This window comes from Alternaria burnsii, assembly GCF_013036055.1.
Source record: "Alternaria burnsii strain CBS107.38 chromosome Unknown 753, whole genome shotgun sequence".
Classification (NCBI taxonomy): domain Eukaryota; kingdom Fungi; phylum Ascomycota; class Dothideomycetes; order Pleosporales; family Pleosporaceae; genus Alternaria; species Alternaria burnsii.
Genome location: NW_024066118.1, coordinates 397916 through 424595, shown reverse-complemented (window position 1 = coordinate 424595; position 26680 = coordinate 397916). Strand labels below are relative to the sequence as shown.

The 26680-nt window shown below is 51.2% G+C and overlaps 7 protein-coding genes across 7 annotated transcripts; 4 read left to right on the top strand and 3 right to left on the bottom strand.

The window, feature by feature from the left end:
* Nucleotides 1–143: 143 nt before the first annotated feature.
* On the bottom strand, nt 144–5423 carry GT037_008250 (dna topoisomerase 2; the record flags this gene model as incomplete). Its single annotated transcript, XM_038933297.1, has 4 exons — nt 144–1565; nt 1614–4583; nt 4631–4918; nt 4968–5423. The coding sequence occupies 4 exons, from the start codon at nt 5421–5423 to the stop codon at nt 144–146; spliced, it is 5136 nt and encodes a 1711-aa protein (XP_038783962.1).
* A 958-nt stretch (nt 5424–6381) lies between these two features.
* On the top strand, nt 6382–7560 carry GT037_008249 (uncharacterized protein; the record flags this gene model as incomplete). The annotated part of the gene is made up of 1 exon (XM_038933296.1): nt 6382–7560. The coding sequence occupies one exon, from the start codon at nt 6382–6384 to the stop codon at nt 7558–7560; it is 1179 nt and encodes a 392-aa protein (XP_038783961.1).
* Nucleotides 7561–7954: 394 nt separating this feature from the next.
* Nucleotides 7955–9730, bottom strand: GT037_008248 (amino acid transporter; the record flags this gene model as incomplete). Its single annotated transcript, XM_038933295.1, has 1 exon — nt 7955–9730. One exon carries the CDS (start codon nt 9728–9730, stop codon nt 7955–7957), a length of 1776 nt encoding a protein of 591 aa, XP_038783960.1.
* A 623-nt stretch (nt 9731–10353) lies between these two features.
* Nucleotides 10354–11569, top strand: GT037_008247 (alpha-mannosyltransferase alg11p; the record flags this gene model as incomplete). The annotated part of the gene is made up of 2 exons (XM_038933294.1): nt 10354–10849; nt 10899–11569. 2 exons carry the CDS (start codon nt 10354–10356, stop codon nt 11567–11569), a joined length of 1167 nt encoding a protein of 388 aa, XP_038783959.1.
* A 1285-nt stretch (nt 11570–12854) lies between these two features.
* Nucleotides 12855–18477, top strand: GT037_008246 (plc-like phosphodiesterase; the record flags this gene model as incomplete). Its single annotated transcript, XM_038933293.1, has 7 exons — nt 12855–13463; nt 13921–13957; nt 14005–14052; nt 14944–14962; nt 15184–15716; nt 15768–16599; nt 16983–18477. Coding segments are annotated over 7 exons (3573 nt in total), but the record flags the coding sequence as incomplete, so codon positions are not given.
* Nucleotides 18478–19150: 673 nt separating this feature from the next.
* GT037_008245 (glutamine-dependent nad(+) synthetase) lies at nt 19151–21360 on the bottom strand (the record flags this gene model as incomplete). Its single annotated transcript, XM_038933292.1, has 2 exons — nt 19151–21226; nt 21280–21360. 2 exons carry the CDS (start codon nt 21358–21360, stop codon nt 19151–19153), a joined length of 2157 nt encoding a protein of 718 aa, XP_038783957.1.
* Nucleotides 21361–22038: 678 nt separating this feature from the next.
* On the top strand, nt 22039–25908 carry GT037_008244 (sensor histidine kinase response regulator; the record flags this gene model as incomplete). Its single annotated transcript, XM_038933291.1, has 2 exons — nt 22039–23880; nt 23926–25908. The coding sequence occupies 2 exons, from the start codon at nt 22039–22041 to the stop codon at nt 25906–25908; spliced, it is 3825 nt and encodes a 1274-aa protein (XP_038783956.1).
* Nucleotides 25909–26680: the final 772 nt, after the last annotated feature.

Here is a 26680-nt window from a genome sequence, read left to right as displayed (position 1 = left end):
ACGTAAACGCCGAATATCTCGCAAATCAGATATCCCATAGGGAACTTGAGACACGCATCCCACATGCAACGCCGATAATCCGGGTATCATACACCCAAAAACCCACCATACCGCCATGCATCCTTGGCAAGCTCGCTCACCATCTACTCGCTATCATCGTCATCATCGAAGCTAGGTTCACTCGCCTCATCCGACTCTGCCTCGTCATCGCTAACCACATACTTCGCCGGCTTAGCAGCAGCCCTACGTCCCGGTCTTGCAGCAGGAGCGCGAGCAGCAACCTTTGGTTTAGGCGTCGGTTCATCGTCGTCAGAGCCAGATAGAATGTCGTTGGCGATGGCATCCGCATCTTCCATCTCCTCGTCATCGTCGGAGTCGATGGTGATTTGTTTCTTAGCCTTGGGGGCAGGCTTAGCAGCGTCGGCGTCTTTACCGTGCTTCTTTGCATAAGCTTTTGCTGCGGGGCTCTGGGCTGCGGGCTTCTTTGCAACTGCCTTTGGTTTGGGAGCTGGTTTCGCGGCAGCGGCCTTGGTCTTTGCGGTTAGCCTGCTGGCAACTGGTTTCTTTGCTCCAAGGTCGAAATCATCTTCATCAGAGCTCATGATTGTGTCGTGGACGTTGCGAGGAGGAGGGCGCTGTGGCGAAGACTGAGGCATCAGACCTTCATAGTTGGTAGTATCGCCGTCGATCTCGATGGGGCTGCTGTTTTTCTTCGCTGCGGGTGCGGGACGGGCAGTGGTGGTGGCCTTGAACATTGGTACACCGTTCGTACCGGATCCGATGGTCTTGACCATGCTGCTAACATCGCCGAGAAGATCATCGTCATCATCGTCGGAGTCGCTGCCCATGGTATACTTGGGGGCCGCCTTCTTTGCGCTGCGAGCAGTACGAGACGCGGTCGTCTTCGAGGGCACCTTCGCAGCCTCTTGGGCGACTGCAGCGAAGACATCCGAATCTTCATCGTCTGAGACTGGATCCTTCTTGATAGGTTTGGCAGCAGCAGGGCGGCCACGTTTGGCCGGTGCCGGCGCTGGTGCCGAATCTACAGAAGCTGATCTGCCATCTTCTCCACCATCAGGTTGTGGTGTCTCCTCCTTCTTCTTGACGAGATGCGTGAGCAACGTGCCTTGCTTTTGCGGTGCAGTTGAGCCGAAGGCGCTGCTACTCTTAAGAGCTTCTGCCGCAGTAGGCTTCTTGACTGGTTCCTGCTGTAGATAGCTAAGCAAGCCCTCCTTCTTCGGCTTTGCCTTCTTCTTAACCGGGCCGAAGTCGGATCCGGAGTCGTCTGAGTCACTGCCATCTGCCTTTCTCTTTTTCTTTCCCTTGCCCTTACCAGCACCGATACCAAGCTTCTGAGACGGGCGGCGTGTGACGGCAGCGATCTTCTTCTTACGTTTGACCTCTTCCTCCAGCTGAACGTTCCATTCCTCCATGAAGGCGTCGAGATCAACGTTCCAGATGTCCTTGGGTGACATTTTGATGAGGGTGTCGATCTCGTGTTGCTTCTCGCCGATCTGCTTCAGAAGCTTCTCAACGCGTTCCTGAGTAAGAGACCAAATGGCCATCTAGAAGATGTTAGTTTCGGTTTTGTGAAAAGGATTGGTAGCACTTACACCTAGCAGATAATCGTAGTCGTTGGCATTCACCTCCGCCTCAGTCTCCTCTGACTCATCATCTTCCTGGACATCCTCGACCTCACCAGCAGCCTTGGCATCTTCAACCTTGGGGAAGGGGGTGAAACCAAGCTTCTTGAGCTCCTGAACGAGCACAGTCTTCTTCTTCTTTGAGACAGTAAGCTTTCCATCGATGATCATTTGGATGAATCTGGCCTGGTTCGTCATCTTCAGGTGTTCCTTCTCCATGACCTGGAGCTGGTGCTGCTTTCGCTTCTCGTAGTATCGCAGACGGACATGGTAGAACTCCTCGATGATATCAAGAACGCTTGCATACTTGTGAATGCGTCCATGTGCGTCGAAGGCGACAAGATTGCTCGTGGACTGGGGCTTGAAGAGTTTGAACATTTCTTCCAGACCCTTGGCGAGAGCCTGTGCCATGTACTTGTCTTCCATCTTGATGATGAAGTGAACGCGGTCTGGGGTGTTGTAGTCGATGTAATCCTTAATGTAAGAAGGACCCTTCTCAGCCTTGATGATCTCCTCAAGCTTCTCCTTGAAGTCTTGTGTCCAGTAGCGAACTGGCAGTTCAGTAATCTCAACCTCGTTGTCGCCAGTCTGTCGGACAACTCCAGTGAACTGATAACGATCGGGACCAAGCACTGTCGTTGTACCAGTGAAGCCCTTGTACCAGGGAACCATAGGAGCCATGTCCTCCTTGGTCGCGCCTGGCGCCATGCGGCGTCTGATGTTCTCAATGATGTCCATGGGGTTGAAGTTAGGAATTTCTGAACTCCAACCAGTACCAATACCGCTCGAACCGTTGATGAGAATCGTGGGCAGAATCGGGACAAACATCTCAGGCTCAATCTTGTGACCATCCGACTCACCGTACTTCAGCAGTTGGTCATCGTGGGCGTGGAAGATTCGTCGTGCGAATGGCGAAAGGCGTGTGTAGATATACCTGGCGCTGGCAGCATCGGCACCACCCTTGAGACGCGAACCGAAGTTACCACTGGGTTCGAGGTAGTTGATGTTGTTGGTACCGACAAAGTTCTGCGCAAGGTTGACAATAGTTCCTTGCATAGAGGCTTCACCGTGAGCATAGTCAGTGGATCCAGAGACGGAACCTGCAAGCTCAACGACCTTGACATCTTTCTTGATGTTTCGCCTGAAACAGGTGTACAGAACCTTTCGCTGACCGGGCTTCAGGCCGTCGACAACGGAGGGAATCGATCGCACGTTGTCAGCCATGGAGAAAAGGATGAGTTCCTTGTTTACGAAGTCGTCGTAAGAGATATCCGGGGTTGTAAGGTCAAGATGCTGACCAGGCACAAAGTCTCGCAGCCAATCTTTACGAGCGTCAGCCTTCTTCTTCGAGAAAGCGAGCTCGATGAGCTTCTCCTCTTCGTCACGCATGACCTGGAAACGCTTCATGTGTGTGTCGAGGTCCTTGAAGTAAATTTGAGCATCAGGAATGTCGCTGGTACCCAATCCCTTGTAGTACTTGTGGTCCCATCCTTTCTCGTGCTGGTGCTGCTCTTTCCACTCTTCGTATTCAGGCATGGAGAAGAAGCTTCGCATGCCGCGTGGGTTCTTGGGGTCGCCCTTCCAAACTTTGACGATAGGAGTGATGAACTCCAAGAGAAAGCCAGGAATCTTGAGCAAGCTGGGGAACTGACACTGGAGGAAGTTGATGAGTAGACCCTTGATATGGCTACCGTCGTGATCTTGATCAGTCATGATCATGAGATGGCCGTAACGCAAGCTCTTCATGTCCGCTACGGTATACTCCTTCTTGTGTTGAAGTCCCATAAACTTCTTGATGTTCTGGATCTCAGCATTCTTCATGATTTGATCGACAGTAGCATCTCGCACATTGAGGAGTTTACCACGAAGCGGGAACACACCAAACAGATCCTGGTTGACAACAGCACGACCAGCCAAAGCAAGGACACTGGCTGATTCACCCTCAGTGAGGATAAGTGTGCAGAGATGTCCGTCCTTTGTTCCTGCCTTGTTGGCATCTGTGAGCTTAGCGTTACTGATCCGGTTGCGCTTGTTGCCGTCGGTCTTCTTCATCATCTGGTCGGCCTTTTGCTGAGCAAAGTGCATAATGTTCTGGATGACGTCGGTCTTCGCGATGGCATTGAGGAACTTGTCACTGAGGACTGGCTTGCTACCGAACTGGCTAGCCTTTGTCGTGAGCTGCTCCTTGGTCTGGGATGTGAAGGCCGGGTTGACAATGGAACAGTTGACGAACAGGAACAGATGGTTCTTAATCTGCGCGGGCTTTAGCTTGACAGCAGCCTTGTTCTTCTTGTTGACAATCGCCATGAGCTTCTCGATGATCTGGTCGGCGATGTGGTTGACGTGGGTACCACCAGATGTTGTCGCAATCGAGTTGACGAAGGAGACTTGGTTGAATGAACCATCTGACACTGCGAAACCAATGTCCCAGCGGTCCAGCTTGTCTGTAATGATGACATCCTTCTCCTTGTCGTCTTCGCTCTTGCCCTGGTCGCGCGAGATGGACTTGGTATACATTTCCATGTACTTCGCAAACGATGTGATCTTGATCCGTTCGCCGTTCAAGTAAACCTTGATGCCTCGAAGCGTACCAGCCATATCGTAGGTCCTGCGCTTGACCATGGCCTCGAAATCGTCATCGATACCAGTCATGCCAAAGCGAGCGTAGTCGGCCTTCCAGCTAACCTTGGTGTAGTCGTCCGCCTTGATATCGATGATCTTGGCCTTGCCCATCTTGCTCATGTTGTCGGTCCAAGTTTGCTTGTACTTCTTCTTCTGCTTCGAATCGACCGTCTCGACCGTAAATTCGGTACTGAAAACGTTACAAAGCTTTGCTCCGTAACCGTTGCGACCACCGGTGACCTTCTGCTGGTTGTCGTCGTAGTTGGAGGATGTGAGAAGGTGACCAAAGATCATCTCTGGTACATATATGCCGTGTTCCTATTCGAATTAGCAGCGACCTGAAGTAGATTTCGAAGGCGACTAACTTTGTGAATCTCAATTGGAATTCCCTTGCCGTCGTTCTTGATGGAGATCTCGCCAGACTCCCGATCAACGCTGACTCTGATCTCACTCATGTTCTTGTCGTTTTGCTTGTTGTCTGCCGCGTTTACGAGAATCTCGTCGAAGATCTTGTATAGACCGGGAACGTAGGTTACGTCGCGGAACTCCATCGACTCGCTCTCAGAGTTGTATACCCACATCTTATCTGTTTGTCGCTCAACGGAACCGATATATGTGTCAGGGCGCTTCATGATGTGCTCCAAATGCGTCAACTGTCTACGTGTTAGTCGTTGCCTCACAGCGCATGTCTCAGTCACCCACCATCTGGTACTTGCTGCTGGCGCCGCCTTTCTTGGGCGCTGAAATGGGCACATCCTCGCCATCTCCGCCGAAGCTTTCATTCGCGATGTCTGCAAGAGGCTTGCCACTGGACTTCTTCGCGGCTGGTGCCTTCTTGGCCTTTGGTGGTGTGTCCTTGAGAAGTTCCTCATCGTCATCGAGTGGGTCCTCGTCCATGTCTACATCTGAGTTCTCATCCATGTCTGAGTCGGCTTTGGCCTTCTTCTTCGGCGCAGCTTTCGGCTTCGCGGCGGCCTTTGGTTTGGCTGTCGCGCCTGCGGGTCGGCCTCGGGGCTTTGCAGGTCCAGCTGCTTTCTTCGTCGCTGCGGCTTTCGGTTTCGCAGCAGCCTTGGTGGCCTTCGCTGGCTTTGCGGGTGGGGCAAAATCGGAGCTGGCGCCTTCGTCGAAGACTGAGTCTTCCATTAGGGAGTCGTCCATAGCGGGTTGTTGTCGTGTCCCGAAGGACGAAAAGAAAAAGTTCAAGACGATAAACGCTCTCTATCGCGAAGTTTAGGCGATGTAAGCGATAAGAAACAGCGAGTGTAGACGAAGGGAAGGCGTAGTGGTGAGAAAGCAAAATGTGGAGGCGTGTTTTGTTAGATGAGGGTCTGTGTTTACGCGTTGGCGTTGCCAAAGCGAGACGCTGCAGGGAAAGGCGCGCTAACAACGCTAATGCGGGGCTTCACTTAGCCTCATTGGGCGAGGAGCGATGATACGGAGAACTTCAAACGTCGTCAAACTGCGAAGAGTGGTGAACATAGAAGGTGAAGATAAGTGAGCTATGCATGCAGTTGAAAAGGAAAGAGCCCCACAGAGAAGGGTTCGTCGTGGCGTTCGGCCATAGTTCGAAGCAAGATAAGTACGGCGACTGGTAAAACATCAGCTGCAGCCTGAGCTAGACACCACCCTCAAAATGTTTGCTACTCTACTCAATGCAAGCAGAGGCTCATATGTAGGAGTTGTATCTGATGAGGTGATAGTACCTTGGTGCACAAGCCGATTTGCATAGAGACGAGTCCTCTTATCTCCACACCACGTTCTCACTTGGTCTTTGAAGGTTTTTTCTATCACCTGGACCCTTACAGTTCTGAGTATACAAGAGCCGACACAAGACCACCCCGAACGTTGAAGAAGAGAAAGCAGACAACTCTTCGGGGGTGGAGGCGAGGCCAGGTGGGGTCTAACGTGAGTCCTTGCATTGTATGCGCGTTTCCCCTGGTATGCCAGGCAAAATCCCATATTTCACTGAATGCTTCTCCAAACGGAAAGCGCTATATCATGAGGATCAACCGCAAACACAATGCTTACCTAACTGATATATCAAAATCTCCAACTCATCGTGATCCCTTCCCCACTGTACGGACACAACCTTTTGAGTCGACGCCAGCTTTTCAGAATGTCGTCCCCGACTCTTCCACCGTTAAGAGTAACACGTTCACGTCGAGCTCCTGGTTTTCGAAATTTCGAAATCCTACCTGGACGATCGGAAGTTGCAGAACCACCTATCGCTCCTCAACAGTCAGGAACGATGCCTCGACATCTTTCTCCTGGACGATCAGAAAGTCCACCCCCACTTGACCTTCAACCTCAATCAACTATGATACCTCGACTAGAAATGCTACCAGAAAGTCGTTCTTCAAGTCCTTCCTCAGAAACGGCGATACCACACCAAGATGATGCATTCTCACCTTCGACGGACCTACATCAAGATGAGACTGATGCACAAAACACACCGCTACGTAGTCGTCTCGTACGTCTCTCGAGAAGTGAACTAAATTTTGTATTGCGCGAAATACTATCACGCCCGGCTACTAGGCCAACCGCACCCCCGCCTTCGGACAATGCGCTACTCTCAACCCCTCCCGATTTCAACGTGTTCCTAGACAACAACCTACTCCCTCTAATGCCCACACACCCCCTCTATCCACCGCTAGGAACAACATGCGGAATCTGCCACGACTCCTTCCACGAGGCACACGCTCCCGTACTGATCGTCAAGGCACAAGGATGTTCCGGACATGTATTCGGCTACCAGTGTCTGCGCAAGTCTATCTCAGCTGACACAGCAAATAGCAACAAATGCCCACTGTGTCGGACAACATGGTTTGAAATATCGAGGCAACATCTGACAAGATTGGCGATTGTATGGGGAAGGATAGGTCAGGTAGAGAACAGGGTCATCAGGGACATCGAAGACGCTGAGAATGACGCTGAGAACGCTAGGTCAGCTGCACTTGGCCCCATACCTACTCTAGATCACCAATTGTTGATTGCTAGAGACTGGGAGATCGGGATGGCAATTGCACTTGCGAGGGCCCACGTGGCCGACCTTGCGGTGGTTGGAGACATGGCTCATCGGATGGAAATGTCGCTTGCTACAGAAAGAGAGCGAGACAGCGAGATGGCTGCGGCGATTACTAGGATTCATGCGACTCTTAGGCCTAGTCGTCTAAGGACATTGTATATGGCATGGATTGTCCTTCTGCATGTACTGTTATTCGTCCTTTGGGGAAATGCGGCACCGGGCGGGGTGTCTTTTGTTTTGCATATCCTTCCCCGATGGATATGGGGCTAGAAAGATGAGATAGCCCCGGGGATCTGCAGAAGTATAAGAGACTGACGAACAACATTGTTTTGCAAGCGACGAGGGAGAATTCAGAGTTTTAGAGCGAACCACGTAATTAATGCGATGAGATAAGTTCATAATTATGTAACACATGCACGTTCAGAATGTCATGTAAGTTAGAATAATGTGTAATCAGTAACAGAATTTCATGGAGAAAATTCCATTACTCATTACACATTAGTCTAACTACATGACATTCTGAACGTGCATATAACATAACAATATCCCTCCATCCCCCAGAACGCCATGCCAAAATAACAAGCAATGCAACAAGTAAGCCCATGCCTACCGTACTATAAAAGGACTTTTTCCGCGACCCCTCCTCTTCCTCATGTGTCTAATCTCAAGTCTCCGACCACCTAGCAAGAGTAACACTAGTAGTGTACACCATGGCAACAACTCCGACAACCATCATAGTGACATCACCGAACTTCTCCCAAGGACGATTGGCCACGCCCTTGTAGTGCAAGAAAGCAGGGTAAATGTACACTAGAGGCACACAAGCAAAGCTTCCAATGAGCGCGACAAACTTGTCCAAGTCGCTAGCTCCAAGGATAGCAATGAGACCGCAGAGAATGACAAGACTAGTCCTGAAAGCATTCTTCTTCCACTTGGTCATGTTACTCTGCTTGCCAGATGCGCGACCGAAGATCTTAAGCTCGATGTTACGCATAGCGGGGAAGAGTTGTACTGGTGTGCCGACTAAGACGGCCATAGAGTAGAGGAACTGGACAGCATTGACAAGCTTGCTAGACTGGGGGAAATTGGTAATGACCTCGACTGACACGTTCTCGCCAAAGGTTCCGTAGCAAAGCACGCCGACGGACGTGAAGATGACGGTAATGATGAGCATGACAAGATAGAGGAGCTTGCTGAAGTGCTCGGGCTCCTTCATGCTGGACTGAATGGGGAGGATGAGCCCGATGCCCTCGAAGGTAAAGATTGCGGAACCGATGGTCATGGTGAAGTCACGAGGGTTGAAAAGCTCAATAGACGGGTGGAAGCCTCCCATCTTGGCGATCCACGAGATGTCGTACCAGTAGATGTATGTCAGACCGATGAGGATGAAGACATCGGCGAGAAGAGCGGCAGGTCCGAGCTTGGAGATGTTTCGGATGAAGGACATGGGTATCAGAACAGCAATCTGGATACCAATGAGCGCATTGGTTGAAAGTGGTTCTTCTGCATGAGCAACAGCGTCAAGGAATGATCGGAGATTGTCTGCCGTGAAGATAAGACCAGCGCATACGAAGCCGATTTGGGACAGCGTGATGGAAATCAGGATGAGGGCACGAAATCTCGGTCCCACGACAATAGAACCTAGATCACCGTAACCACCGCCACCGTATCTTTTCCTCGTCGCCAACAGTAACTCGAAACACAGTGCGGTGATGGCAGATACCAGGATCATAGTGACGGATGAAAACAGCATTCCGCCGTTCTTGAAGGCTTTGGGCAGAAACATGATTCCGGTACCGATGAAGGCCTTCAGGAGAGTGAAAAAGGTCTTCACTTGGTCTGCGTCGCCCTGTTGCCTCAGTCTTTTCGAACTCTGTCGTCGTCCGAGAAGTGGTCTGCGCTCGCCTTGCGCCTCTTCCTCTTCATCGTCAATGGCAGACTCTTCGTCTGTGTCTTCGTCAAGATCTTCACCAGCAAACTGGCCGTACAGCTCAAGGAATGAGATGAAGTTTCGCGTCACAGGCTCCGAGATGTAGCTGACACGCTTGCTTTGCCGCTGCAAGTATTGTCGTCTCAGTCCACCGGGTGCAAGCTGGTCGCGAACGGGGAGTTCGTCATGGTCAACATCTGAAATAGACGGCGCACTGTTGCGTCCAAAATGTACTGCGTCAGAAAAGGTTGCTGCTCGTTGATGCAACTTTTGCCGCCGGTTCTGTGCGGCGATTTTGTACAGATCACGGTGGATATCGCCGCCCTGCAGTCGCAACGACGACTCTGGCATTTGACGGTCGCCTGAGTTGGAAGCACTGTCTGCGCCATCTTCCTGAGCCGGTGTTGCTGGGTCAAACTCTGAAAAGTCGTAGCTTGGGTCTAAATGCTGTTCGAGGACCCTGGCCTCCTTGGGATCGGCACCTGCAGTTGTCTGCGGCGTGTCGGTCATGGCTGCGATAGCTCGACGGATGTACAGATCCCCCAGTACTATGTAGATGAGAAAATATCGACGGAGCTACGAAACTTGGACGTCTGGCAGCCTGGGTCTGGCGGTGAGGTCCGAATGATGGAACTAACGGCCAATCAGGGTTTGCGAAGCTTAAATGGTCCGTGTGCCTGACATCACCGTGTTGTGATGTTTGCCGCTTGCAGTACGTTGTGACAGAGGAAGGGTATGAGAATGTGCAAGAGTAAACAGATGACAGTCACCCACAGGAGAGGAGAGCTACTTGAAGCAAAACAAAGAACGAGAATCTTCGAAGACGAGACCGCGACGGACCTGGGAAAACATGACGATCGCGCTGGCGCCTTGGCACCGAAGCACCTGGGCACGTGTTGTGGAGAGCGTCTATCCCTGCGTCAGCCACGTAGTCATTGGCGCAACAACCGACCGCTGCCGCATCCTAGGAACTGGACTCCAAGATAGCCGTTTAATCAATACACATTGCCGGCAAAGCAGAGGAGCCCTTTGATCCGCAATTGACACGTTTCGTCCTTGTCGACGATAGCATAAAGGCGGGAGAGCATACTGTACGTGATGGCTGCCCAACAAACCCCTCAGATCGTCTCACCATGGCCCCTCCAGGATTCGGACCGCCAGGGTACTCTGTCCCGCAGCGCTACATGCATCGCGAACCGCCCCCAGAAGGGTCTGACACCAACACTCGACCCTACGCTATCTTCTTTTCCTATCTGTTAACATGTCTTTCTGTCGCTGTACTCATCATTTTGAGACTCTTCAAAAGAGCCAATGTGCTGCAAAAGTCAACAACCGCGCAGCTCCCGTCTAGATCACATGTCTGGCTGTTCAGTGGTCTTGCTTTGGGCAGTCTGCTCACGACATGGACGTACATGTTTCAGTACTTCAAGGTCAGCTATCAATCATGGCTGATGTGGCGGAGCTACTACGAACTTGAGCCACATCATAAACACTGGGGATTGTGGTTGAAGGAGACCTCTTTATTTCGGGAGGCATGGGAGACTGTCATTGTAGGCAATGCGAGATACTGGTGGTCACATCAGATATTCTTCTTTGCATTGGGTCTGGGATTGTATCTGGAGCAGAAAGGTAAAATGGACTTGGTATATTCACGGATAGCAATAACTAATGAACATAGGTATTCGACGTGGTATCAGATACACCTGGGCATTCATGCTGCTTGGCCAGATAGTAGCCATCAGCTTTGCCACAAACCTCTTCTTACTCACCTTGCTTCTAAGCCCACCTACACCTGCTCCGTCGTCGTCATCCGGAGTACGTCGGCCAACATGGCTAGGTCCTTGGCTACTGAACCTCTTTGCCATATTTGCAACAGCGTATCCGGCGATGCAACTGGCCGATGAACATTACTGGCACCATCCCACGCACTTTATGCCGGTGCTTATGGCTCCGCACGTCGCCCTGATGATCTTACCCATTATCCGCGCCATTGTGCCAGCTGGGTGCTTCAACGACGATCCTCAATCTACCGACAAGATCTACAATTTTATGTGGGCATTGGTTCTGGGAAACGCTGGACTAATGCTTGTATGGACAACTGCAAGAGCATATGCCTATGCCGGCTTCGTGGGAATTCAGAGTGCTCTGCTGGAACACCCAGCTGTAAGCAGTGTAGGGTTCGACGTAATCTTCTGCTGGATCACTTGGACCTGTTGGTATCTGGCACAACCGAAATCTGGTGATCAACGCGCAGGGCGAATGAATGGGGTGAAGAGCGCGCGTGCTGACAATGGACCGGACACTGCTCTGGGTGCCAGTGGGTATGACGGAGGAGTAAGACGTCGCTAGTGTGGTCGTCGGCCGAGGAATTGGATACACGATGGAGCTATGCGTTGTGGGCAAGCGGAGGGGAGTTCGTGTGCTGCCGGTACAAATTGGATGTTAGGAAGGCTTCTACGCCACTATCGCATGTGTCGTCTGTAGGCCAGTCAGCACGCCATAGTTGGACAAGATCTTACAGGGTAGACATGTGGGACTGCCTTTAGAGGCGCCCGCTGTCATGTAAGAGAACATAGGGCTGTAATGGTAGCATACAAATGCCGTATTAGCTGAATTCACCAATTTCCTGTACGCTTCGCATGGGTTGTGATATTGTGGTTGCGCCCATCGTGTTTACATGCGCAAGGTACTGGCGGATGTGCCGGGTGCAAAATCGATCATCACGAAGGAAGTAACCTGGTTGTAGTCGCTCGTCTCATAGTTGGTGTGAGGCTGTAAACCTGAGGCCATGGACGATGTCGGCGACTTTGGCAATCGATAAGATTTAGCGCTAACAGAAAGTCCGGTGGCTTAAGGCCAGCCAACCTCCCTGCGTCATCGAAAGCACCTTTCCACTTTTCTACGTTTTCGTATGGTACAGGGATACACAAGCAACCTCAATATTTTGTGCATCAGCACATCACGAGCACCTTCATATGGCATCTCGTACCCCGCTTAATCAGCCTCCCAAATCAGTGCTGACAATACACTTTCATATTGCGGACACCCAGAACTGTGGCCTTTCGCCGCATCTTGCTTTTTTCTACCTGCATGTATGGTACTGAGCTATCGATTCGCTCCTCGTATCAACAGCTGATCCTTGCGCTACATGCACCCTGACGCCCTGTGCGGCTGTGGCAGTCATGGCACTTATGCAAAGCTTATCCGACAGGCTGGGGGAAACTTCGTTCGCTAAAGCGCGGGGTTGATCTATGAGTGCCCCATTTGAGGTGAACGGTCCCTCATCGGGCATGCCGTGCGGCCCTGAATACGGATCTTAGCAGCCGACTGGCAAAAGATCACCATGGGTGTGGCAAAGCTCGCAACGCTACCGGCTAGCGGAACGTCATGGGCTGGCTGGGTGCCGCTATCGTGGTACACATGACCGTTGTGCAGGTGGAACCTTTGAGGGAGCTGCAACGAGGCTGCGCAAATGCGGCGACTGCGAAGGATGATCGTGAGTATAAAGCTCGCCTGTGCCGTTGTTGAAGAAATGCACTCACAACACCATCCATCCATTCAACCCATCTCTAATCAACCTTACAACACCTATCCCTGCGTCAATCGCCTACCAACCTAAGAAACGTCAATCAGCATGAAGACCTCATCGATCGCTCTGACCCTTGCGGCAGCTGCCATGGCCAGCGCACAAGAAGAGCCGTACTACAACATCACAACTGCACCTTTCTACCTGGTCGTCACATCAGAAGATGGTGGTGTCAACGACACAATCAGTGCCTGTCACGTCGGTGCAGCGATAGAATCGCTCTGCTTGAGCAATGCTGGAGCGGGGGATGCCCCAGAACCTCTCGCTGGCGCAGAATTCCAATTCAACACATCAATCTACTCTCAGGCACCAGAGCCATCTTTCGGCGTACCTGGCATCCTGACTTGGTGGCTGAACACAAGCACTCTCGACATTCCATCATCAGCGGCCTTTGGCCTTGACCCGATTTCCAATCTCGCAACCTTCACCCTCAGCCCTGGCAGCGATGACGCAACGCAGCTTGCTTTCAACTCTCAGGACGAGTTGACTCTTCAGGCGTATGTTCCGGGCGAGAACTACACAGGCAGCTATCAGGAGTTCTACCGCTGGTATGCGTGCGACACATCCTACTCCAGCTACCAGTACAACAACCTCGTGTGGGGATTGGGTGCAGGCAAGCCGGACAACCCGACGTGTGTCTCAGTCAACGTGACAAGGGTATTTGTTTGATTTGCGAAGAGGGTGACGGGATGGTCATTGGAGGACAAGACCAATGAAAAACTTACGACTTAATGTGCTACGCAGATAATGCTAATCAATAATGAACACTCATTTACATGTATGTTCGTCCCATGCGTACGTCCAATCAGGTACTAACCATCGTGATGTGACCCAATATGCCTCTCAAGGAATTGTATAAGCCCGGCTACTTTCTTCTCACTCCGAACTACATTGCAGCACGATTGAGACAATTACTTCTCTTCGCACTCTACTCACTATTGTTCCTTTCTGCCATACCAATCGCGGCTACGCGGACAAACTCATCTGCTGCACCACTTCCGACCACTTCAACCTCACCCTTCCTTCCGACGGCGCCTCCCTGACTGGCAATACATTTTCTGCATACCCCGTCCAAATTGTGAACTTCAACAAGGACAATTTCATGAACGCGTAGGACCCCATTGACTGGGAAGCCGAGAAGTCGGACAGGGGTGAGTACAAAAGATGTTCATGCTGATTGGTCTCTTACACGTTTCAGGGGATAAGGTATGCGAGGCGGTGTCGGTGACAGGCGTGGGGAAACCTGGTAAGTTTTTGCAGGACTTTTGCTTTTGTTCAGGGACAGTCCGGAACGGTGAGATGTACATGGATTGATTTCGTAATACAGATACACCGAGTTGTGCCAAGATTCAGGTCAAGAGCGTAATTTTTGGAATACAAGGAAACGAAAATACAACTACGATTATGGCCTTCAAGAAATGATGAGGGATGAAGGTTTGTCGTCAGCATCATGGTGGGAGGAGTTGTTCGCGTCGCGAGTGCAACTGTGGGATTGAGCAAACAAAACATGAAATGCACCAAGATCCATGTTAACACAGGCACTCATTGTAGAATGCACTAGATAATTGCTTCCTAATTCTGCATGCTCTGAGCAATTATGCTTCCGAAACGACCTGCGCTGCGCTGTTGAGGCCTGGACGGGTCCTTGCTTGTAGATCCCTTTGCGCTAAGAAGGCAGCATGAAGGGACACCGGGACGGCTAGAAAATCGAGGTAAGCAATGCACATAGTCGGTGCGTTGCATGGCTCAATATGCATGTACTCAAGCATGTAATTTGGTTGGTTTCAAGGCTTAAATCGAGCCCCCAAAGCTTAAGCAACTAGCGTGACGCGTGAGGCTGACTTGGGCGAGCGGCCTTCTCCACTGCGTATCTAATCACTCAGCCTCCTCTTCCTTTCACCACTATTGACATTGCCGAGGGCCGTGTCGTGAGAAGGGTCTCGACTATGTCAACTGCATCGACCCAAGGTCGTCGGGCGCTAATGACGCGTCAATATACCTCACAATGCCGCTCCTGACAGCTATCCGCCCTTCAAGCCACCGCAAGTTCGCAGGCCGCGAATACCAGCCCCACTGCAGTCGTACAAACGATGATGCGACTGCTGTCAGATCGATAGTTTCTGATCAATTTCAAAAGCGTTGCCCAGGACGGATAGGTTTGTCAAGACGGTTGCCTCTAGCTTCCCCGCGCAGATCCGGAGACAACGTGTAGGGCGGTTGGGGAAAGCATGCCGTCATCGTGCTTTCCATCAAATGTGAGCTAAGACGAGCCACCAACGCAATGGCAATATGGCAGACTGTCTTAGGCACTTTTCTTCAATCATTGCAGCACGCAGGATTGCTTGTTTGTGGACACCGCATAACAATTGCTGACCAGCACTTCCGTCATTCTTTCGCATCGCATCGTCCTCATGTTTCCTTCTACCTTACTTCTCTTCCCTTTGGTCTTACTCACGAAACCTACAACTGCTCAGTCTTCTTCTCTATCCTCATCAAACACACCTATACCTAGCAGCGATGTTACAGTGATCGCCGGCGCTGCCAGCACTTCCACTGGCACCTACTCTGCCAGCTTCTCGAGCGGCCTGCCGGGCATAGTTCTGATCTCGACTGCTTCAGGGCGGCAAAATGCTACCGCCACATCTTCGACGACAACCGAAGATGTCACAGCTATAGTCGGTCTGTCCCCTTCGACCAATTCCGCAAACGGTACCGCTTCAGCGACAACTTCAGCTCGTCCTCGGCCAAGTAATACTCGACCATGCAACGGACATGTCGAATTCTGCGAACGGAGATTTTCTAACGTCTCGATGGTCGTCGCGCACAACAGCCCGTTCGTGAAACCACACAATGCAGCCAGCAATCAAGTCTATCCAGTGCTTAACCAGCTCAGCGACGGAATCAGAGGGCGTAAGCTACCGATACATGGTAAAGAAGGCGTTGGCTGACATTCCATGATAGTGCAGTTCGAGACCCATAAACCCAACGCCTCCTCTGGGATACGTCTCTGCCATACCTCTTGCAACCTGCTCGACGTGGGCACCCTCGAATCATACCTCGCAACGGTCAAAGGCTGGCTCGCTGAACACCCATACGAAGTCATCGCTATCATGATGGGCAACAACAACGGAGATGACACCAAGATACCGGCGACGGACTACGTTGCGCCATTCCAAGATTCAGGAATGATGGAATACCTATGGACCCCACCCTCAGCTACTATGAACCTGACCGATTGGCCTACACTAGCTGAGATGATTATCAGAAACAAGCGCGTGGTAGTGATGCTAGACTACAATGCAGACCAAAGCCAAGTTCCATGGCTCCTCAACGAATGGAACTACCAATGGCAAACGCCCTTCTCTCCTACAAATCCTGCCTTTCCATGTACCGAGCAGCGACCTCCCAATCAAGCTGAAGATGTCTCACGCAACCGTATGTACTTGATGAACCACAATCTCAACATCGAAGTCAGTCTCCCTGGCGTCAGCAGCATTCTCATACCAGCGTACTCGCTCCTCGACCAAGTCAACGCTGTCTCTGGCAATGGCAGTGTCGGGCTCAATGTGAAGAATTGCGAGAAGATGTGGGACAGGCCGCCGAACTGGATACTCGTTGATTATTACAATTTTGGCAATTTTAATGGGAGTGTCTTTCAAGTTGCGGCCACGGCGAACAACGTTACATACAACGACCAGTCGTGTTGTGGTACTGAAGATACTAGTGCCGCACATGCCCTTAGCAGCCAAGGATTCTTTGTGGCTTCGGTGCTTGTTGGGGCTTTTTTGTTGTGGTGAGCTTGGAAGAGTAGAGACTATCGATTTTGACATCTGACCGCTTTCTCTGATGTACGAAGATTCAAAAAGCGAGGCGCTTCGGGAGTTTGGGTGGTATGTGTCTGATAAGATGTCTGACTAAGACACCGTTTTGTCAATCGAGTGATTACCTCCTCTAGCCTGAAAGACCTGCCTAGTGTGTTTGCCTGCTTGATTTCCAACCGATTCACGCTAATGTGCCTGTATTTTGTCTCGTTCTTGTCGGGTACCTCCGTAATATTGCGGCGCTCCTTGAGAGTGAATCAACCATTTCCGATTCGTACATCACGGACCACAATCTGTTGCCTTGCCATGACTCCACGCTTGCTCCTATCGAGTACATATACCACAAAACCCATAGTTCCTCATTCTACTATGAACTTTGTCTCAACCAACGCACTGATTCCACCAGCGGTTACTTGAAACTCTACACTCGCTTAAGGATGCCATCGCTAAGACCACCCAACATGCCCTCCCTTAGAACTCGCATCCGTAAGCTCCGTCGCGAAGCAAAAAAAGACAAGGGAGAAGGCGAATCGATCAACCGATACAACACAGTACAGCTATTCCCACCTCCTGACGACAAACTCACAACGCTCGTTCAGGTGCGACACAACTACAGGTACAAGTTTGAACCGCTGCCCCGCCAGAACGATCCAGTCATCAGAGAAATCCTGGGCCTCATCCGCAGCCTGAATGGTCAAAACATCGAGGTTGCAGATATGCGCTTCCGAGTATCGCCGACCGACAAGTCCCTACCGTTTTGGTTGGCTTTGCCTGATTATACAACCTACTGCAGCAAGCTGTATACCTTCATAGACGACTATCACGAATTTCCACTCACTGCCTGGGTGACCTTCTCTCCTGGACTACCTGGCCCAACCGCAGATAATCTCTACCTAAAGATAGGTACAAAGTGGGTTTTGCTGAAAGACTGGTTGCTGTCCAGCTACAAGTCTGTCGAAATTTTATCTGATGGAAGTGGTCTAGTTGGCGAGAAAGGCTACAGTGCGCAGCGCAAGTGGTGGAAGCTCAATGGGAAGTATTTCCGTCTTTTCGACCTTCCTGCCGAGGTTCGTATGACCGTCTTCGAATTCGCCATCGGTCCTCGGATTTACCCCTTGGTTGAACTCAGCAGTTCTTCAGTTCGTCTCGGCATCGGCTTCCCTAACTGGCTCGATAGCAGCCTTATGCAGCGAGACTTCCAGAGAGTAACAGGCTGCTCCGCTCACGAGCCTAATATCGCACTGCTGTCTGTCAGCAGGCAAACTCACAGCGAGGCACTCCAGGCTGGGTGGGAGAACACTCGAAAGTGCTTCTTCTCACTAATCCATTTCGATCATATCCCCGATGCGCGCACTAAACCGAAGTACAATTGGCTCAATCACATTATTCTTGACTTTAACATGAGCGATTGGTTCGACTTGCTTAATCTCGAAGATATGCTCGGTCGAGAACCGAGGACCCACTTACACAAGAGCAGCTCCAAGTCTTCCATTACACTTCTCTCAACACTAGACAAACTATCAACACTACAACTTTGGTTCAGGAGCCCAGATGATGGGGACTCCTGGTATCCTCATGGTATAAAAACAATCGCACACAAAGTTAACAACACGTTGGATGACAGCGATGGCAGGATGATTTGCTGCCAACGTACCATGGTAGACTTGATCATGACCTTCGCCTGGCCTTTTGTCAAGGACCTACGCGCAAAAGTAACTGTAGGCGGGATTCTAAAGGAAGACACAAAGAAGAAATGGAATGAACGCCTTGCTTTGTCTGCAGAAGACAAGCTTCACGTCATCGATCAGGAGGCCGCGGAGCAGGCTATCTTCAACACACCTCTCGCTAACATGTAAGTTTTTTTTTTCATCTTCCAAACAGATTTGATCAAAACAATTTGACTGAGAACATGTATAGCGCTTCTTCTTGCTCCTGTCGCACCCCATGCGTGGTTAAACGCTGTAGTAGGGTTGTATCAATGGATGTTTTCGACTGCGAGGACGATAGAGATAGAGGTAACGCAAGCATTAGCGAGGACGTGGAGAAAGTGGAGAGCCAAGAAGAAATTGATGAAGATATAGTTTAAAGGTCTCGTAGATTATAGATTGGGGGATAATCGTATATACGATATGATGTTCAAATCAATCTTGGTTCGGCTCCCGAGGAAAATGTACGTTTTAGACAGCGAGCCAAGCAAGGAGGGTAAGGCTGCTAGAACTACAAACTAGGAAGGCTTTGGAACAGTCGCGTCACTAGGATGTAGGAAGATAAGACGAACGACGATGAACTCGCAGCAGCTACTATCGATTTGATGGACGTGCTGGTGGTAAGACGCAGATACAACGCGGTCGAGTTACACTGTGATAGTCTTCAAAGTACTCTTATCCTTTGAAAGTATGAAAGTAGACTATGAAGTATACACATAACGCTCTTAGCCAATCACCAGAGCTCACGAAGTCTATGTATACTCCTTGCAGGTACCAATGCCATGGCTCTGAGCATCATTCATACCTAGCACTCCCCTCACTTCTTCGTATCAGCCTTCTCTTGTGCCCTCTTCTCCAACCTTTCCACTTCCTCGTCAATGCGCTTGAAGCTCCAACTTTGATAGAACGGCGGGTAAAGAAAAGGCCTGAGATCGAACCGATTGTCGTCCGGTGAGTACGCTTCTGCATGGTAACTCGGCGTCATAGTCGTCATCTTGTGCCGGTTTATCGCATAGTAATGGAAGAAGCGCTTAACCTTCACCGCAACCTCTCGAGGCGTATAGCCATCCGACCATTCATGCGCAAGGCGGACAAAAGTACCATAAGGACCCAGTTTCAACTCTTTGCGACACTTTCCAAAGACACCGAGCTCAGCGTATGTCATGCCCATGTCGACTTCGTCGCTTTGGGCGTAACCTTCGGTGAGGGGTTCGAGTTCGGCGGTTGGTGTTGCGTCGATGAACTCGCCAAGGATGGGCAAGGAGAACTCTTTTTGAGCGTAGCTTATGAAGCGCTTTAGATCGGTTTTGGAGATGCTTCCAATGGGGTTCAGATCGGCGCTACTGCAATCGTACTTGGTGAGGTATCCACGTAGACACTCGTCGACGTTGCCTGAGGCAAGGACTAGTAAACTGCCTCCGCCTGGGCGCTCCCGAGTCATAGGGAGCATTTGGGCAAAGTAGTAAGAAGATATAAGTCTAGTCCTGGCTTGGATGTTCTGTAGCGCGAGATTCTCCGCTGGCTGACCGCCGTGAGCCCTGAAACGCGGTGTGAAGCCAGTAGCCTTTGTCAAAAGATTCTTCTGGCTATTGTAGATGTCGTCGATATCCGCTTCAACATGGTGGCATCCAATGTCTTCTGCCAACCTCTTAGCACGGCTCCTCGTTTCCACGCTTGACTGCTGCGACATTCCCATGTATACCGTGTGGAGGATGCCGTTACATATTTGCTGCGGGCTCTCAGGTATCCAATTATCTTTGTCGTGGTAAGGGCCTACGATGCGACGGACATCCGCGAGAACTTGCTCGTTACCATCTTTCACAGCCTCGTAAACCAGTCGACACATGGAGTATACAAGGGTACCTGTAGCACAACTGTCGATGCCTCCGCTTAAGGGCAACATGAAGCCAGCTTGACCGGATCGACGAAGATAGTCCCAGAGCCAGCATGCAGGTCCCAAAGCGATTTCCTCTTCGGGGGTGTGATAGCGTAGTGTCTGAGCCGGGGTGGGCCGAATGTCTGGGTCAAAGTCTGCATCCGAAGACGATATGCGTAGATTTGCCCTGAAGCGCTCATATCGTGGACCTGACACGGCTTGTAAACCTCGTGAGGGACTTGTGCGGTATGACCAAATCTCTTCTAGGTCGATTGTCGCGGTAATCACCTCAACATCCTGTAACGAGAACTGGGTACCCTGTGCGCGGACAGTACCGTTGACGAGTACCATTGCGCTGCCGTCATAGAATAGTCGATCACCATCACATCCTTGTTGGTTAGCGTAAAGGTAGGCACCTCCGCACTTGGCAGTGGCTGACCGAATCAGGTCAAGGCGAGTATCGAGTTTTCGCAGTTCATGATGAGAACCTGAGGAGTTGATGATGATGTCCACGCCGGCTAAAGACAATTGGATATGCGGTGCCTGCGGCGTGAAGAGCTCTTCGCAAGTCTCATACCCGAAAGAACAATCGAGAGCAGATACTATGCCATCTCCGAACGGAACAAAAGATGTCTCTTGTAACGCAAGCGCAGCAGCAGGCAGCTCGTGAAGCTCATATTGCTCCACCTGTTGAGGGCGGTTCCAGGGTATAAAGTATCGTCCTTCCCTGTAATTTCCCTGTCCTGCCAGGCTCATCTTGGGGCGAATCAGCAAGATCTGGCCATTGAGGAACACGATTCTCGCATTATAGAGATTCCCTGAATGGCGGACGGGCATGCCAACATCGACGAGAATGTCATCGAGCTCCCTATCTGTTAGGAGTTGGGCGAGAACTTCCCAGCAATGTCTTATGGTGTCTTGCTCAAGAAAGTGGTCCAGCAGGCCATATCCTGGGATTGAAAGCTCTGGTGTGGTCGCATACCTTGCTCCAGCAGATTTTGCGATCTTGACGCTTGCCTGTACGAGGTCAGTATATGTTTCGTGTGTAGTCGGTGGGGGAGATGGCCTACCTTGATGCGCTGAAGATTGCCATTGAAATCCAGGGCCCATTGATTCAGGCTGCAGGTCGAAAGTGTCACGAGACGACCCATTGTAGGTTGTGGTCTAATCCGGTCGTGGTTGATGTAGTGGTGGCCAATGTCGGTGGTAGAGTGCTTGGCGGGGCAGGCTCGTAGTAGTGGGGGTTGTGCACTAACCAAACGCGCCAAGATGGCTTGGGCTAGTCGCGCGTCTCGCTAGGGTAGGCCATCAGTCCCATCGGCGCCGTTGTCTCTGTCGGTGGTACATCCAGGCACTGTGATCGGGGGGGTTTTTTTTTTCTCTCTCTCTCTCTCTCGATTCTGTGTGACTCGAGCTCACCATCTCCTTGCATGGTCCTGCGACTGCAAGGCTCGTCTGGGATTTCCGATTGCGCCCCGACTGCGACGACACGCTAGAGTGCTCGCCACTTGCCCTGCGTCTGGCGATCTGTCGTGGTTGGTTGGGTCGTAGTGTCTAGAGTCTGCCCAACACACCTCCGGCCGTTGATCTGGCCTGCAGCCGTCGATTAGTGGCTGGCGTGTGCTTGGGTGGGTTCATATGGTCTATCTTTCTCCGCAAAAGGGTCCTGGTATCTACATGCGCAAATGTCGGATTCACACGACCATGGCATTGCCCGCTCCCAGGCCCGGAGGCGACGCAGGATCGATCATGCAGACTTAGCGAGACAAAGGGAGCAGGACTTCTATATACGTATCTCCATGCGCCACACTGAGAGCTACACTCACACCATGCACAGGTACTACCCCCGACCGGGCTCCCATCTTCCACAGACAGATGGCCCTGCAAGTCGCCAGGCGTCGCCGTCGCCTGGCCCCAAGTCGCAAACGCCTCCGAGTACCCCGCCGCCCTCTCTCGACTATGCTGCTCCACGTGCCTCGGATGATAAAGCCCTGACTGCCTTTGCACAATTGGGCGCTCTGCGCCTGAATGCCCGCCGCTGCCTCATATCCTTCTTCGACCGGAATGACTGCTTCCTCCTCGCTGAGGCTACGCGCACCCTGTCGCTGCAGAGCGGAGAGCCAGAGTTCCAAGACGACCGATTAGCCTTTGGCACCACCATCTTCCCCAAGGAACAGAGTCTGTGTAACTACACTGTAAACCTTGCTCCCAAGTACAGCACCCTGCCTCTCGACGATCCGAGCGACCTGCCTCACCTTGTTGTCAACGACCTCAGCAAAGACAAACGCTTCTGCAACTTTCCCTTCGTCAAAGGCCCGCCTTACTCGCGCTTCTATGCCGGAGTTCCAATTCGCAGCCCAAGCGGTCACAGCATCGGTACATACTGCGTGCTGGACGAGAAGCCGCGGGATGGCCTGACGCCGCATCAGCTTGCTTTCTTGAAGAGCATGGCTGGGACAGTAATGCGGCATTTAGAGAGGACTAGGGCAGCAGAAGACCACCGGAGGGCCAAGATCATGGTCAAAAGTCTGGGCTCATTTGCTGAGGGAAAGAGCGGGTTGGAAAATTGGGCACAAGACCCTTGGGACGTCGACACTCAAGTATCTGGTCTGCCGGATGTAATTCTACCACAACGGCAGCGGCCTGCAGCTACGTCCGATGCTGCGCAGGAACCTGTTGTGCTCAACGGATATGATCATGTAGATCCGGCTATGAAGAACCCGAACGATACCCCGCCTCTAAGTAGTGTGCCACCGAGCATTGCGAACGTGGAGCCATCTGATGGCATGCGGCCAGAAATAACCACCACCACATCGTCCACCTCTACGAAAGGCTTCGCCAAGTCTGATCAGCAGGACAGGGTAGCTCCGGAACTGAGAGCCCATTTTACACGGGCAGCAAACATGATCGTGGATTCAACCGAGGCCGAGGGTGTGGCATTTTTCGATGCCAAAATCAGTACATTTGGAGGTCTTGTTGACGACGACTTTGACCCCGATCAGCTACCGGAGCCGGATAAGCCCTGCGATATCCTAGGGGCGGCTCTTTGCAGGTCCGATCGCGATACCAAGCCACTACCCAACACTGGTGAATGCATCTCAGAAAGCGTTCTCAGGCACCTCCTACGACTTTATCCCCATGGCCAGATCTTCCATCTCGATGACGACCCTACATCTCCGTCTGTCAACTCGCCGTCGACTGGCATAAGCATCGATGAAGTCGAGTCAGCCGATGGCTTTCCATTCAGTACACCGCGCAAAACTGAATCTGCTCGAAGCTTGGACGACGAAGCCTACCTGAGAAGAGTTTTTCCGACTGCTCGAAGCTTGATACTGTATCCATTGTGGGATCCGCATCGCGAACGCTGGTTTGCGACGGCTGTCATCTGGAGCTCTGAACCGAAGAGAATCTTTACGACAGAGCAGGAGCTCAGTTATCTGGCGGCCTTCAGTAACTTCGTCATGGCTGAGGTTGCTCGTCTGGACACAAAGCTGGCCGATGCTGCAAAGGCTGATTTTATCTCATCCATCAGCCATGAGCTGCGCTCTCCTCTTCATGGAATACTGGGAATGACAGATTTGTTGAAAGACTCCTCTCTCGATGGTCAGCAGGTGTCCCATTTAGCGACCATCGAGACATGTGGAAAAACTTTACTGGAAACCATCAATCACGTGAGTTGGGATAATCTGCACCAGATATTGTCACTAATTCCATAGGTGCTTGACTTTGCCAAAATCAACAATCTGACACGAGGAGTTTCGAAACGCCAGAAGAAACGTACGCAGAGCGCGAAGCACATGATCAGTCCGGGCCAAGCGCATACCAACGATATCATGACATTGATCAACGACGTCGACATGAGCATACTCACAGAAGACGTGGTCGAGAGTGTCTTCGCTGGTTATACATACGCGAAGACATCTGCTCAGACATATGAGTTAACCACTTCGAAAGTGAACAAACCGCCGATATCCATCATTCTCGATATCAACCACAGCGACAACTACGTCTTCCGCACACAGCCCGGGGCATGGCGGCGAGTCATTATGAACTTGTTTGGAAACAGTTTAAAGTATACGCCTGGCGGATACATCAAGGTCAAGCTTGAGGTTAAGCGAAAACCCGAAAACGACGACGAGTGCGAATTCCGGTTTTCGGTCACTGATTCTGGCATTGGAATGTCGGAGGACTACATCAATAACAGGCTTTTCCACTCTTTTGCACAAGAGAACCCTTTGAGTCAAGGCACTGGTCTGGGTCTATCTATTGTCAAACAGATTGTCGAATCTCTAGGAGGAGAGGTGGAGGTGCGTAGTGAAAAAGAGCGCGGCACCAAATTCACAGTCACATGTCCTTTGAAGGAGTCGCGAATGTCACCAAACGTCTGCGCCACCGGCCTAGAAGGAGAGAAGGACTTGCAACTACAGCAAATCACAAAGCGCACAAAGGGCTTGAGAGTGCGATTTGAAGGCTTCCACGAGGAGGAAGAGTTCCGTATTAGGGATCTGAAGAACAAAACCGCCTCGAAGCTATCGTTGAAGGCACTCGACAGCCTTTGCGATGAGTGGTTCGGCATCGAAAGATGCGAAGACGGCGACAATGCGTCTGAGCCAGACCTGATCATTGCTACCGAGACTTGTGCCAAAGGGTTGCGAACTACGTACAGCCAGAATCCTGGTAAAGTGTCTCCAACCCCCGTTATTGTCATATGTCAGGGTGCAGCAGCTGCGCAATCAACAACGGCTATCACGGTGCCAGGCATAATCTTCGAATGCATTGGTCAACCCGTCGGACCACACAAGATGGCGAAAGCCCTTGCCTCCTGCCTCGACCGCCACGCAAAACGAGCAGAAACACAGCTACAGACTCACAATATCGAATCCAGCGTTCCTCGCATAACAGAACTGAACCTCACAGAAGAAAGACCAGCATCAGCACCCCGTCGCACCGACCACCTCCACGTGGTAGAATCCTCCCGACCCCAACTCACGAGCGTTAGCAGTGCCCCCGAAATCCGGTCCATCCACAACACCACTCCCCCCAAGGCTTCCAAATACCTCAAACCAACGCGCGCGCTGAGATGTCTCTGCGTAGACGACAATCCCATCAACCTCCGCCTTCTGCGCACTTTTGTCGATAAACTCGGACACCACCACGTCCTTGCCGCCGACGGCCTCGAAGCGCTCGAATCGTATAAAGCCGCTACCGTCGCCAACGACGGCGAAGCTGCAACAGAAGAATCGCGTATCGATGTTGTGTTGATGGATATCAATATGCCTGTCATGGACGGTCTAGAAGCTACACGGCAGATTCGCGCTCATGAGATCCGAAATAACCTACCCAAAGTCACTATCATTGCACTCACCGGTGTGGCCGATACGGATATTCAGCAAGAAGCTAATTCAAGCGGGATCAACCTCTTCTTGATCAAGCCAGTCAGATTAGCAGACTTGGAAGTTATTCTCAAGGGCGTGGTTACGGGACAAGATAAAGCGAACCTAGAGATTGAGGCTGAGAAGGAAAGGCTAAAGTTGGTGGAACAGGAAGCCATCTTCAAGTCCACAGTGGAAAGCGTTGATGAGAAGGCGAGGGGAATCAATGTGGGTGTTGCGGTTGTTCAGGGCGAGGATGAAGTGGTGAAGAAGGTCAAAGTTTGCGAGACCCAAACGCAACATAAGAAGAGTGCGTCGATTATTTGATGCACATACACACGCGCACGCTTCCCAGGAGAATTGGGGATCTTTTTTTTTTTTTTTTTTGCTATGACGCTTTTGTGCTAAAAAGAGAGATGGCAGGTCGTTCTAGCGTAGACTGTTCGCAGCGCTCGGATTCCACGGAGGGTTGTTCGCCCAGGAAGACGTCGACACGTATCTTGTCGCTGATAAACAAGCTCGGTATGGACAAGGAATGAGTGAAGAGAGACAAGGAGAGAAGGAGAGAAAGAAGGAAAAACCTACGCATTCTGGCGTACATGAACTGCATCTTGACAGTTATCTCTTTGGTCTTTCTCCCGGAAGACGAGAGAAGGAAAAAAAGAAAAAATTATGGTCAAGAGCAAGCTTGACGAAAACAACGACGACGAAAAGGGAAAAAGCATGTTCAGGCGATTATACCCTTCTATCTTGCATATTCTTTCCCCAGACTTTTTTTTGTCTTCTCTATTCTTTTCTGTCGTCTTCTTGTTGTCTTCTTGTCGTGGCGCAGGGAGACGATGGGTAAGCTGGCTATGGCGATTGGGGCGTCTTTTTTTTTCTCTTTTGTTACGAGTGACTACTTTAGCATGGCATGGCATAGCATGGCGTTTTTTTTTCTTAGACAGATGGGATAGGGTAAGGTGGATGGATGTGTGAAGGCATCACGATTGACAACTATGGTATCTGAATGAAATTAATAAACTACTACTATGTTAGCACGCTTCAATGATGTGCGTTTTGTTGGTTCTTACACAGGAGCGGTAGCGTGAGAAGTAGG